Below are 14,981 nucleotides of genomic sequence, written 5' to 3' on the forward strand. Positions count from 1 at the left end.
TGTTGTGACTCTTTTGTAAACCCTGACTTGTCACCTCCCCTCTCCTGAAATTGGTGACTCAATCTGAGGTTCTGTTCCATGGACCGAGCAGGCCTTCAGTATTTCACCCAAGCAGCAGATCTTTGAGTCTGAACAGTGAATGTTCGCAAAATCTTCATTACGTCTAAGCCCAATTTTCTGTTTACCTTCTAACTACGCCTTCTCTCCAGTAGTGGTTATAGATAGCAATTGAGAATGTGAAACGTGGCTTAACCTTTCCCCCAATTTCCAAGCCCAAGGAGACAGAATCCAGTTATGGTATTCTCGGTGAATTAACAAAATTCATGCCCAAGCACTGTTTTTCCCTCTGCTGATTGTCTCTGGGATTAGTTATTTTTGGTGGTAACATGATTTTCTACCTATTGGTAGTTCTAAAAAGTTACTGTAGATGTCTCCTCTGTTGACTAATTATAGCATGTGATAATTGCAGTGGTTAATGAAAATGACCGGTAACCCAGTGGTCATGAGTTCAAATCCCATCATAGCAAGTTATGAAATTGACTTCAATATATCTGGTAATTTGTGGGCTGGCACCAGGAAAAGTGATCATAAAAAATGACCAGACTATTGTAAAAACTGGTTCATTATTAAGCTTCAAGGAACATGCCACCCTCCACAGGACTCCAGTTGACTGTTAATGTCCCTGCAAGCTGGGACGGTAAAGCCCATCACCACCTTTTTCGGTGTTGCACACATCCCATGAACAAATTAATAAAAAGCTCGCGCTCTCTCTCTGATATGAATTGTTAAGCAATTTTGTACACATACAGAGTAACAGTTCACATCAGATTCACCTAGTTCAAGCAGTACAACTTGTTGTCACAAAATAAAGAGCATGCTGTACTTCCCCATATTAGTTGGCCATTGTGCTTGATTTAATGAATACAACTCCTAACTAACCTTCCTGTGTTTTCTTTTGAGCCTGGCCAAAGCTTGCCCTCACTGCTTTCTGAATTTTAAAAACTTGACTGACGTCGTGTTTCTTTATTCCTGTTTTTATTGCCCTCTGTTTACAGTCAGAAGGGAAGGCCTACTAGATCGCCCCTGTTAAGCAGCTGGGACAAGAGACTGCCCAACAGAATGGATGTGAGGTGTTTATCGATTAATGTGACAGATTAACGATTTGCTCATCATTTACAATTTTTAAGGCAACAACATCAAAGCCTAGCTTCATAGCATTTTAAGCACCTTTTGTCTCCATGCCTTTTTAAAACTTGTGTGAATGCTTTAAAGCCAAATATTGAAATATCCTTTTTTAAAAAAAAAATTCTGTATAAAAACTGTCAAAATATCCTGAAACATGACTATAGACTTCTGCTGACTCTGGATGAAACATTTGAAACTGTACAGCAAAATTATCTGAATAGAAATTTAACATTCTAAAGCACATGGCATCTCTGAAATGCAAGGACTGTGTTTGGGGAAAACTTGTATCATAAGATACTAGAAATACTGTTAAATGAAATTATTATATGGTATGCTTGCAAAGTCAAGTTTAAAACCCAAACATGCGTTGAGGGTCAGTGACTAACTACTTGTTACTAATGATAATGACATTTAAGCTATTCGTTTAACATGCCTGGAATTTATAACCTGTTCTAAGATGTTGAGTTTAATATTTCTATGCTTGAACCACCTTGTCACCCTGACTTCTTGGGCAACCTACTTTGATTCTTTACGTCCCTTTCCTACTTGGCCTTTCTCCGGTGTAACTCTGACTTCCTGTTTGCACTAAGCTTTCCTAGTCTAAATCAAAACGTAATGTCTGTATACAACTAGAGGTTTAGACTTAAGTAAAATAAACTTGATGCTGTCATGAATCAAGTCTAAAGTTTTGATGTTTTGAAAACTGCTGTAATGGAATTTCTGTTAGGTCGTATGTTAGTGCGTGTATGTGTATGGGCATTCTAGATTATGGACAGTACTAAGGAGTTTTCATGTACAATGCATGTTAAACTATGTACTACGATAAATTTTTCCAATGAACGAGTTCTAATGAGAACCAGAAGCACAACATAAAATGCCAGTTATACTTTTAGTTCGGTTTCTAAGACCAAGTGGCTAGCTTTTAATGCTATAAACAGAAAAGTGAGAAGCAGTGCGACACTGCAGTTTATGGACATGGAATTCAGTTTCTTGCAAATGATCACACAGGGGTGATGGTTCAATTGTGGATGAACACACACTCTTCCAGAATAAAGAATCATTGCAGATTAGTAGGTAAATAGTTTTCCAATAGTAAATTGAGTTTGATCTTAGAATGTATTAAAAATACCTATGGATCTTACCAAAGATTGAGTCCCTGCACTTGAATGAAGTGCATTTTACGCATGCGTTTCTAACGGGTCAGTTTTCTGCTGCAGTGGTGTTCTACTGATTCTTATATTGGCAGCTTCTCTAAGGTTTGATTCCAAGTTGTTCCCACCAAGTTTCAGACTGGGCCAAATTTCAGACCTGGAAACTGCCAGGTCCAACTCTACTGAAACTAAAAGTCAAGTCTCTGCTTTGAGGAAGATGATTCTTAGTGTTGGTTACTTAAAAGTTGTTATTGCACGAGAGTGATGATTTAGACCCAAGTACTAATTGTCAGTATTTCTCACTCTGAACTTGATCCTGGCCACCTATCCTTTTGGCTCCCTTAAAAGGGTTAGTTTTTTTTCTATTTACTGTGAACACAAAGTTAGACTAGTGCTTAAAGGGAATCTTAAATTGGAGTGCTGAAAGAGAAACACACAAAATAATGTTTCACTTCTGCAAATTTAGTAGAAAATTTGAAATTTTTTTTGGATTACCCCACTGTAATTTTAGACTGTGCTCAAACGCCGCAATCCTAATGGGTGTGAAACAATCTGGTGTGTGTATATATGTATATGTGTGTATATATGTAATGTATCTGTATGTGTAGATAAACATTTGACAGAATGTTGGGGTATTTGCATTTGTACACAAGAATTTCTCATGATGAGAGCAGCACATGTGGTCCAAAGTACAGAATGAAGTTTGTAAAATAAAAAGTAGAAGTAAATGAATTCTGTTGGGAGTTGTATGTGATGGGTTCTTGGGCCTTTACAAGTGTTTGTGTGTGTGTGTGTGTGTGTGTGTGTTTTCTTATTGCAGCTGCATGTATTAAAATATATTGAATCCTGTCATGTCAAATTGATGTAAGAAAAATTAACGACTCCTGTTATAATTGAGTAAAAGAGAACTAAACAATCCAAAACTAATACACTCCTAATTTTTATCTAATAAATTGCTAATATTGTAATTATTCATAGGTATTCCCAACAAGCCAGCACAAGTATGGAATCAATTTGGAGTACTTAAATTTGTAGTTTTCAGTCATTTTTTAAAAATAATCTCTTGCAAATGAGTTATATTTAACATGAATGTCCTGTATTTTGAGTTGTGTGGGCTCTATCTTCATTCTAATAACTGAACACAATTCAGATTACATTGGAAAAAGAAACGCTGATTTTCCAATGTGTACAAATAAGAGTTTCAACACTTATATATGTCGTCATTACCTTTTCAGATACTACGCATGCTCTGTTAAATTATACCATATTGTACAGAATTAAATAACTTTATAACAATCCAAGTATCATTTGATCATTGAAAGTATTGCAAGTTGCTGAAAGATGCTTTATCTGCTATCTTAAAGACTATTTTGAAAATAAGCCAATTCTCCAACTCATTGAGTCTTCAGTCGTGCAACTAGAACATTTCAATGATAGGTGAATGACAGATTTGTAACATTTATAGAAAATAGCTTATGATCCTTTTTCATTTATATAGCTGCCTGTTAAGTGTGCTCCATTATTGCCTACACAGTTGAAAGATAATGCTTTAAACTTTACAAAAGGTTTTGACAGGATCTACTATTATAGAATCTAAAGACAGTTTTATTTGGGTAATGCCATGCATTACGTGTGAATGTCATATCATTGGTATGTCTCTGTGAAATTTATGTTGCTAGTTTCATGATTTTTAACACACATGAACCCTTTGTGGACCAGTCAGAACTACGGATTCTCTATCTCTGGTCCTGCTGCAGTATACCTTCCCTGGTAGGTATTAGTAATGCTCCTATCCCTAGGTTTTGGAATGGGACACATTAGTCTGTGATCTGTTATAGCTGAGAAATCAAGGAAATGCTTTGACACTATGCTATCGACTGTAAGTAACCTTTTTCTTTTTGCTGCTTTGCTTAATACATTATGCCGTATTAGTTCATTTGCATGACTGAGTTTCTTGTATGTTAAACAATCTAAATAATAGGGACCAATAGTATATTGGGTTTATAAATAGGGATGTATAGTTAAAAAGCAGAGGTAGTACATTTGTACAACACAGTGGTTAGGCCCCAGAGTACTGAGTGCAGATTTGGGCTTCCCACTTGGAGAGGACAGTAAAGCCATGGAGAGCGTGCAGCATGTATTCACCAGAATAATGGCAGATATGAGATATTATAGTTATGAGCAGAATTTTGAGATTCTGGGTTTATTTCTAGTGGAGTAGAGATGACCAATGGGAGAGTTAATAAGAGGTTATTAAAATTTGAAGGACGAATAGGGAAAAATAATTTCTTATGGTTCGTAAGTGGTGATGATGAGATTGTCTGTTTAACATAGTGAGAAGAGAGGCTAAGACAACTTTTTTTATGCAGAATGTTGAAGCATGGAATACTTTGACACAGGGAGTAGTTGAGGTATTGACCATTGAATCCTTTAAGATAAAATTGGATAAATGTTTGAAGCAGAGGAACATTGTTGTGCTATGTGATGAGAGTGAGGTAGTGGGATTAGTTTTGGGTTGCCCTAGAAATGCTGATACAGAAATTATGGGCTGAATGACCCATCTGTACTCTAAACTTGTAAAGTTCTATTGTTAATGACACTTAATAGCCAATGCTATTGCACTACCTTAACTACGTTTTAGGGTTTTTGAGTCAGGTCACTTGCAACCAGCTTAATACTACTATTCTTAAAATCAGTTCAAAATCTTAATATACAGTCTTAGAAATCCATGATCTATAACTACATTTGTATGCTTACAATCATGGTCAGGTTTAGGAGATTTAAAGAGATACAGTAACATAGTGTCTAACAACTGTGTGTGTGACCACTTTACTAGTATCTTTTGCCTTTATCATAAATTCCTACCGGAAGTTCATTGCATTTCAAGCAAGGGAAAAACACTGTTCCTTTGTTGTATTCTAGTGCTTCACCATTCTGAATGCATGTAAAAGGGTATTCTCCTGTCCAGTGTTTTGAGGTTGTTTACTTTCTGTGGAGCCAAGAAACTTGGCTTTCTCATCTCTAAGCAGCACTCTGTTTTGGTTGGTAAGTGAAAATGGTGATGCAGTGTATAGCTCCCTCTCCCAACATTAGGAGTCATTCTTGTAAGTTTAGATTAGTTGGTTAACGTTGGGGTGCTCATGCAGATGGCATTAGAAATTAGGAGAGCACTGTGCAGGACCTGGATTTTTATGGGTTCTGAGAGCTGCTGTTTGAAGGAGTGCCAAATGTAGATCTGCATCTTATTAGCTCTCTTGCATGCCCAGTAACAGACTAGCGGCACACTGTGTAAGAAAAACTGGAAATGAGACTCCTAGGTTATCGGTGAATAAAGAAAGGCCACTTCTTCTGGCTGGGAGTTGAAAAGAGAGGTTGGAGAATTTTTTTTAGTTATTGGAGTATGGAATGCTTGCCACAGGGTGTAGTTGAGGTAGGATCATTGTATTGTTTAAGGAAAAAGTGGATATAAATAGATGAAGCAGAAGATGATGCAGAGCTGTGCGGAGAGAGCAGGTCGGTGGAACTAGTTTTGGATTGCTTTAGATGGACTCAATGGGCCAAATAGCCAAAGCATGCTTATTTTAGCATGGGCTCTGGGCAACAAACTGGGCTTTCCTTCTTGTGGGATATAGGATACTACTGAGAGTTGCCCTTGGTATGTGGGTATAATGCAAGGAGAGTGGATTACTCAACTTTTTGAACTGACCAAGATTTTATCTTTTCTGAAGGAAGCATTTTGAATGTAAATATTCAATTGGCATAAATGTGTTTCTTTAAATATTTGGATTAGTTCCTTTTATTCTCTCCACGCCCCCTCTCTCTTTTCTCTTCTCTTTTTCTCCCTCCCCCCCGCCATGTCAAGAAAAGCTGAGTCATTTCAAAAAAGTAGGGCACACAAGTTCTAGACCGGAAAGCTGATGCTCCTTCCCAGTTCAAAGGATACAACTGAGGCTTAATCACTTCCCCCCCCCCCCCCCCCCCATATCGCTTAATTGCAATTCCAGATCTAGTACAACCATTTCTATAGCCCAGTGTTATTCCTCTATACTTGCAATTGTGTAAAGTTAATTTTATTGCAATTTCCGCATCTATGCAAGTGTGCAGAAATCCCGCTTTAACAAGACTTTTGAACGTGAGGCTTTCCCCTCATAATCTGGGTTCATTGGCCAACGTGCCTAAAAATGAGAGGTGAGCATTTTTCTTTAATTTTTTAAGATGTCATACTGCAAGAAATTAGGCAAACAAAGGTTGCAATGCACTAGACCAGCCTTAATTCATGTTGCCTTTCGCTTTATAGAAATTCCAGTTTTATTGCAATCTGCGGTTGCAATTAACCGGACTCGTCTGTACATTAAAATCTGCTCATCAATTGTTGTAGTGTTTTTATATGTTGACCATATTTGTAATGTAAAAAAAGCTGTTGCAGTGTTGGTTTGTAGCTTTTTTTGGTGAGTAGCTGAACCTGTGTTGAACAGCTGCAGTAAAGGAATTTCTTCAACAAAGATATTGTTACCAGCAGAGAGGCTCGAGGAATTATAAAACAAATGTTGGAAGGTCTAGGTTTACTTGAAATTTCTTGGAACGCAAGATATATTTAGAATTGCACCATGGCTGTAATTCAGAGCTGTCATCCTGAGTAGATGGAAGTAATGTATGTATCTTTTCTTAAATGTTTTGAATCACATCATTTTGATTTCGTTTGGGTAATGGTGGCAACTGGGTGGGAGTGAATTTATTAACTCCCAAAATGAGTAGAAATGTACGATTAAAGTTTTGCATTGTTTCAAAAATACAGGTATTTTTGTTTACCAGGTCTGCTCCTAGAATTTCTAACAAGTTTAAAGTAAATGATTAATGTCTGAAATCTGGCCATGAAGTCAAGAACTTAATGTCTTATCAAAGTTTCACCAATATGCAAAATAATTTCTGTAATCTTTAAACTGTGCTGATGAAGAATGTCATAAGACAATGTTTAGTTTTGAATACTTTATTTAGGATCTCAACTATAATCTGTTAGCTGGATGCACCAGTCTAATAATGCACAAGTGGCCTCACCAATCTATACAAGATTATATAAAACTTGTGTTGACAAGTAGAACAACTGGATATAAATTGTGATATCAGTTTTGAGCAGATTGGAACAAGAAACAACAAATGTTTATGTAATTAGAGATCCTACCACATACATGTTTGCTCCAATATCAATGAGCTTGCATTCAAAAGTCATCTACCATTCTTCAGTTCTGTTTTAATTGTTTCAAATATCCCCGAATGTTGTTTACCTCTTTTACACTTGTCATCTGGCCTGGTAAGTTGATGCAGTCAGTAAGTATCATAAGATTATACAATTTGGGACTATGCTTTTTAAATAAAAGTGCCAATTAGCATTATAGTCACTTTTGTGCTCTAGATTGTCAGACCAAATTTATCTCACTTGCCATTATTGGTGTTGGAGGGTATTATTTGCCTCCTGTGTAATGATTTGATTTCAACCCACATTTGGAGAGGTGAAAGGACTGTCGCTTATTGCATCCACTAGTTGCTTGACCATTCCTATTTTAATGGAAAAAGAAATCCCATTTTCTTTCAATTTCTGGTATAATATGTTGATGGCGAAGCTAAATTTCTTTTTTGCTTTACAGGCCTGCATAGATGAGAACCTTGAAATGGTGAAGTTTCTGGTGGAGCATGGTGCAGATACCAATCAGCCGGATAATGAGGGCTGGACCCCGCTGCATGCTGTGGCATCCTGTGGATATATAAATATAGCTGAGTAAGTGAAAGTTTGCATAGGGCAGCTTTGTGGTCATATGCAAGGGAGAAAAATGCTACAAGTGTGTTTCTATTCGGATGTGAAATACCTCCATGCCGTTTTTTTTCAACGAGCGATATACTATATGGGATGTTTTATCATGAATGTGCATTTTTTTTTTTTTATTTGTGTTCCAACCACAGTAGCCCTGCATTTACTGCACAGTAGATGGCTATGAAATGTTTTCTTTTTAAATATTCAAAATAACTCTCATTCTAAAGATCCTTTCTAATCCATCTTCCTATAGCTTGGAAAACCTGTGTGGCTGATACTAGTGATTGTTTACCGAAGTGACTTGGATACTTGCTTCTAACAGCCTCTGCAGGAATACTGGTTGCTGGCTGGCACGGAGACATTCCCTTGGGAGCGGGAGTATGCCTGATCATCCTTCACATCTTTGTCTTGAGAGCTAAAATGGGCTAGGAACTAGAAAAAAAAACTCTCACTCCGGATATTTGTGCGAACGCAATTGGCGCGCTATACCTGATGGCTGCTATAATATGGTAGCATTAATAAAATTAAAGATTATTTCAGTTCCAGTTAGTTGGCCTTGAGTGGCTGCTGAGTAGAATTTGTATTTTATAGTTTTAAAGACTGCCAGAGAGAGGACAGTTAGAATTCACACTGCAGCATGAGCTAAAGATAATTGAAACAGCAATAAAAAAGAGAAAAATGCAACAAAAAATAGCACGTGTTACCAGAGGTCTATATTTACTGGATATCTTTCAAATCTGCACCATTTATTATAGCTGATGAACTGTAGGCACACATTCACTGGATAGGCAAGAGTTTTCTCTTTACTTTAGTCGGTCCTTAATGGGGGAAACCTCCTGACTAGCCATGCAGGTTTTGGTGATGGATTCTCATCTGAAAATATAAAATATTAAAATGAAGCCTGCTTCAATAAGGCTCTTTTATTACATTCAGTGCACCATAATAAGGTGTGAATTAGTGAGTAAACACAGCTGTTTCTTAGAATAAATAAGTTGTGATATGGTCACTTCTGTAGTGACTATTAGCATGGATTTGTTAAAGGAAAATCGTGTTTGACTAACTTGAGTTTTTTGATGAAGTAACAGAGATGGTTGATATTGTGTATATGGACTTTCAAAAGGCATTTGATAAAATAGCATATAATGGACTTGTTAGCAAAATTAAAGCCCATTGGATTAGAGGGATAGTGGCAGCATTGGTATAAAATAGGCTAGGGGACAGAAAGTGAGTCGTGAACAGTTGTTTTTCAGAAGTATACAGTCATGTTCCCCAGGGGTCAGTATTAGTACCAATGCTTTTTTTGGTATCAGTGACCTGGACTTGGATATAGAGGGTATAATTTCAAAGTTTGCAGATGATGCAAAACTCAGAACTGTAGTAAACAATGTGGAGGGTAGTAACAGACTTCAGGAGGGCATAGATAGACTGGTGAAATGGCAGACACATGGCAGATGAAATTTAATGCAGAGAAGTGTGAAGTGATGCATTTTGGTAGAAAGAATGAGAGGCAATATAAACTAAATGGTACAATTTTAAAGGGGGTGCAAGAATAGGGAGACCTGGAGGGTACACATACACAACTCTTTGAAGGTGGCCAGACAAGTTGAGAAGGCTGCTTTTTTTTAAAAAAAAAGCATATGCCATCCTTGGCTTTATTAATAGAGGCATAGAGTACAAAAGCAAGAAAGTTATGCTAAACCTTTATAAAACACTGGTTAGGCCTCAGCTGCAATATTGTGTTCAATTCTGGACACCACACTTTAGGAAGGATGTGAAGGCTTTAGAGAGGGTGCAGAAGAGATTTCCTAAAATGATGCCAGGGATGAGGGACTTCAGTTATATGGAGAGACTGGAGGAGCTAGGGTTGTTCTCCTTAGAACAGAGAAGGTTAAGGAGAGATTTGATAGAGGTGTTCAAGCTCATGAATGGTTTTGATAGAGTAAATAAGGAGAAACTGTTTCCAGTGGCAGAAGGGTCGGTAACCAGAGGGGAAGATTTAAGGTGATTGGCAAAAGAGCCAGAGGCAACATGAGGAAACATTTTTTTACGCAGCGAGATGTAATGATCTGGAATGCACTGCCTGAAAGCAGATTCAGTAGTAACTTTCAAAAGGGAATCAGATAAATACTTGAAGGGGAAAAAATTTAGAGCTATGGGGAAAGAGCAGGGGAGTGGGACTAATTGGATAGCTCTTTCAAAGAGCAGGCACAATGGGCCGAATGTCCACCTCCTGTGCTGTACCTGCTATGATACTATGAATTACTGTAAAGAGTCTAGCTTCAGAATCATCAGCCTACAGTAATAGTGTTTGTACTAAATAATGCAAAAACTGCATAATTTTCACCAAGTATATAACCTAATGGTTATGGAATCCCAGTCAATTCAGGGTGTGCTTGTCACAGGTACACTCCCATGCCATTCTAAGGGGCTCCCAGTCACTTCAAGTTGGTGATGTGATCACCAAGCTTCTTGATCATCTTTACTTGTTCATCTAAGTAGTGGATCGCCAGGCAGTCACACAAACAAGGGTGTTACAGGTAATAATGTAAGAGGGAATGTCTGCATAATAAGACACCTTTAGGTAAGTGCTTAAAAGTGCTCTGTGCAGCACCTTCTTGAATTAGGTGTTTGCACAGACTTAAAAGGAGCTTAATTAAAATTAATACATGGCTATGCAACAATTGTATTAAAAGCTACACAACATACAACTTATCTCTTTTAATCAGGTGAACAATATTCATACTAGCGAATGCAGTGATTTGTTGGTGTGGTGAGGCTAATGAATGAAAATGATAGCATTGTATTGTTTGTTTAGTTAAACTGAATTATAAATTTAACTTTTGTGAATTTATAATCAAACAGTCCCCAAATATATCTTCTCTTCAAAATACAAGAGGTTAATTAATTGAAAGGGCGCATTAAAATTTGAGATGACTACCAACTGCACTAAAAACTGAGAGGATCCTTTCTTCAGAAATGATTTTTTTTATTCGTTCACGGGATGTGGGCGTCGCTGGGGTGAGGCCAGCATATATTGCCCATCCCTAATTGCCCTTGTTATTTCTAATGGCTCAACTGATTAGGACAGAAAGTAGTTAGGCGACACAGACCCAGAATTTCTTAAGTTCAATCTCTGGTGCTGTTAGCTGATCTCACCTGGTTCAGCAGTACAAGCTCTGTAATTGGTCTCGGTGCTCCTGATTTAGGGAGGATTCCTGCTATTGACCGTCAAGCAAGTACTGCTGAAAGCATGTATGTGTGGAGGTCACGTGAGAAAAGGAGTCAGCTCAATAGTGATGCTCCTGCAGCCAAATAGCCTGATGATGCTCACTGTCCAGGCTCAGAAATAGCATGAGGTATTTGGAACTGTAGCCCAACAAGAAATCAGTGCCACCATGAAGGGAGAGAAAAAAGTGGTGGAGAAAGGACAGAGAACAAAATAATAATTGACGGTCAGCAATGCTGCTGGTAATGTCCACCACCCCCTCCTCCCCAAATTAAAAATGAAAGTCAGGGGGGAGGGGATAGCATTAGTGCAAGGCTAAGTGAATGGCAAGTACTTAACTGGAGCTGAATTTCTGATTTAAGGGAGGAAATACTTGATCCCATTTGCAGGGCTTCTCCATGGAGCTCGTGCACATCTTCCCTATTAGCAACAAAATAATGCAGCAAGTAAGAAAATAAGGTGTGTAACGACAAGAAGCTAATCAATTTATCAAGCCTAATCCTTCCACAGTTCTCTTCCAATCAACCGTATCATTTATCCCAATTAATTTCAATTTCCTGGGTAAACGGGTGAAATTTTTCCCCAACTCCCAAAGCACGTCAAACAAAATTCCAAAATCACTACACATCTCTACAACTTAGCCATGGCTGGCTGCTTTCCACAGATGACATTTCTTGGTCACAGTTATCTAAGAATCATATTCTATGGAGTCCCATTATCTGTCTACATGGTGGGAAGTGGTGTTCCACAAGGATCGGTGCTGGGACCACTGTTCACCATTTACATAAACGGTTTGGACACTGGAATCGGAAGTACAATTTCAAAATTTGCGGGCGACACCAAATTGGTGTGGGGGGGGGTATAGTTAATACTGAGGAGGACTGCGACAAAGCACAGGAAGACATTAATAAACTTGCAGAATGGGTGTATAATTGGCAAATGAATTCCAAATAGACCAGTGTGAGGTGGTACATTTTAGTAGGAAGAATAAGGAGGCCACATATTCCTTGGAAAAGAAGAGTCTAAATGGGGTAGAGGAGCAGCGGGATCTGAGGGTACAGATACACACATTGCTAAAAGTAGCAACACAGGTTAATAAGGCCATTTAAAAAAAAAAGCAAACTAAGCACTGGGGTTCGTTTCCAAAGGGAAAGAATTGAAAAGCAGGAAAGTTATGCTAAACTTGTATAGAACCTTAGTTAGACCACACTTGGAGCGTTGTGAACAGTTCTGGTCTCCATGTTATAAAATGATAGAGGCACTGGAGAAGGTGTAAAAAAGATTTAGTAGAATGATATCAGAACTGAGAAGTTATACCGATCAGGAAAGATTGAGCAGGCTGGGGCTCTTTTCTCTAGAAAAGAGAAGACTGAGGGGTGACCTGATAGAGGTTATGAAATGGTTTGATAGAGATGTTTCCACTTGAAGGAGAGAGCAGAACTAGGGGCCATAAATATAAGATAGTCACTAATAATTCCAGTAAGGAATTAAAGAGAAACTTCTTTACCCAGAGAGGGGTTAGAATGTGGAACTCGCTACAAGGAATAGTTGAGGTGAGTAGCATGGATGCATTTAATGGGAAGCTAGATAAACACATGAGGGAAATGGAATAGAAGGATATGTTGATAGGGTTAGAAGAAGGGAGGATGGAGGTTCCAGTGGAGCATAAATACTGGCATGGACCTGTTTGGCCGAATGGCCTGTTCCTGTGCTGCACATTCTATGTAACCTTTGATCAGATCCGATTCCTCAACTGTTGATAGGATCCTGTTGCTAATCAGATTCTTATCTTTTTTTTTGGTGAGTTGCCTATGTTAGATTCTTTTGTCGGTATTCTGTCACTGATCAATTTGTGGGAGTGGGGTGAGAGGAAAAGTTCTTGTTTTGCTTAAGGCTTAATTTCCTATTTATTTTCAGTTTTGCACTCATGCTTGAAGTTAAATGGGGTGCTTATATTTATATTTGCCTGTCAGTGTTAAAAGGCTTTGGTTATCAGTTTCTTTTCCTTCCCCACCACCATCCCCCAAATTTTCTAATGAAAACCAACCAGCTCAGCTTTGCAAATCTCTTCATCTGTTAGTGTCCCAAGTCTCAGAATCTTCCTTGTTGCTCTCTTAGCTCATTCTGAAAATCAGATATCAATTAGCAAGATAACCTCCAGTGGCTCTTGACTACCGTAACTCTGCATGGAAGGTTTTTAATCTGAAGCCATCACAGTTTGCAACAGGGTGGATGCCTTTACAGTGCAGCTATGTCTGTGGGATGCCATATCTAATAAACAAATTAGTCACATGGCCTTCCAAACACATTGTTTGATTATCCTGCTTCTCTTCACTTCAACGGTGCTGTAGTTAATGGCTCACACATTAATTGTTTTCATTAACTTGGGGTTTCACTAGGAATCTTACCTCCCCTTCCCCTGCTAGCCCCTTTTTGCCTCCTTTCATATCAGTGACCATTCTGCCCATTGTCCAATCCTATTATCAACTCTTCTGCCAAAGATTCCATTCCATATTCAAGTTGCAGCAGATTCCCCCCCCCACCCCTTCCATTTTAACCTCTGAGCTTACAGCCTCTTGACCTTGCCCATGTCCAGTGTATTGGCTGAATCACTGCATCCTAATCATTATCTCCACTTCTTTCATAGAGTGAAAAGCAAATTTTCTTGAGGCTCTTCAAAGATAGTTTCTTCCAGCCTTTCAAAGATGGCTTCTTCATGTTTTTCAAGCCTAAACAGCATCTTTTTAACTACCTCCTTATAATCCTTTTTCATTTATTGATAGTCTTGGCTTCACTAGCTCCTCTGACCGCAAGTGAAATTCTCACATCTTCTCCATTGTTCAAACTGTCTTCAAGAAGCTCCGTTTCATGTTTTGTACCAGATACTTCCCCTCAACAATCTTTTGAAGCTCAAGTCCACCTAAAACTTAAATAAATGGTGCAATATCTGCACTTTTCCAGCCCAATTTTGTACTACAAGCAAGACACAATAAAAAGCTTACTGTCTGACAGGCAATCTGTGTCTCATTTCTGTCCACTGACCCCTTTTCATGTTTTAACCTTCTTGCCCTTCCTTATTTTAGTGCTCCTCTGTACTTATCTGTCTTGTCCCGTTTAAGCTCAGTATCTGCCCCACATTAGTTAACATAAGAATTTGTAAACTTTGTAAAACCATTTTCAAACAGCTAATATATTTGGTACAAGAGGCCCATTGATACAGGGATTTTGTTTAGCTTAGAAACATTACAGTGACTGTTGCAAGGCCAAAATGAGTGTAAAATCCTCCGTGGTACTGAACCTGTTCTCTTTACATCATACACAGCTGCACATTATCAAACAATGATTCCCTATTTTTTCATTGTCAACTATTGTGCTAGGGGAAAGCAAATTACACAGCACTATAAATTTCTTCAAATAATTCAGCTAGTAGCAGACTTGCTCACTCCTTGGCACTGTAGATTCCTCTTCATTTCTGTAGCTACATATTAAAGATTTTTGGAATTTTCCAAACAAGTCGAGAAAGGATATAGTTTTCATTAGGAAAAGCTACATTGAGCTGAATTTTGACTCAAAACCATCTACAGTCAGGAGACTCAAGTTTATATAGAAAGAC

At 38.2% G+C, this 14,981-nt stretch overlaps 1 protein-coding gene across 6 annotated transcripts in view; it reads left to right on the plus strand.

Annotated features, from left to right (window-relative positions):
* LOC137344427 (protein phosphatase 1 regulatory subunit 12A-like) overlaps positions 1-14,981 on the plus strand; it is a 211,413-nt gene that overhangs the window by 45,480 nt on the left and 150,952 nt on the right. For all 6 annotated transcript variants that reach the window (XM_068007389.1, XM_068007392.1, XM_068007388.1 and 3 more), the window contains exon 2: positions 7,979-8,109. In XM_068007389.1, coding sequence (XP_067863490.1) covers positions 7,979-8,109 — 131 coding nt within the window. The remainder of the gene's footprint in view (positions 1-7,978; positions 8,110-14,981) is intronic.

This window comes from Heptranchias perlo, chromosome 27, assembly GCF_035084215.1.
Source record: "Heptranchias perlo isolate sHepPer1 chromosome 27, sHepPer1.hap1, whole genome shotgun sequence".
Taxonomy (NCBI): domain Eukaryota; kingdom Metazoa; phylum Chordata; class Chondrichthyes; order Hexanchiformes; family Hexanchidae; genus Heptranchias; species Heptranchias perlo.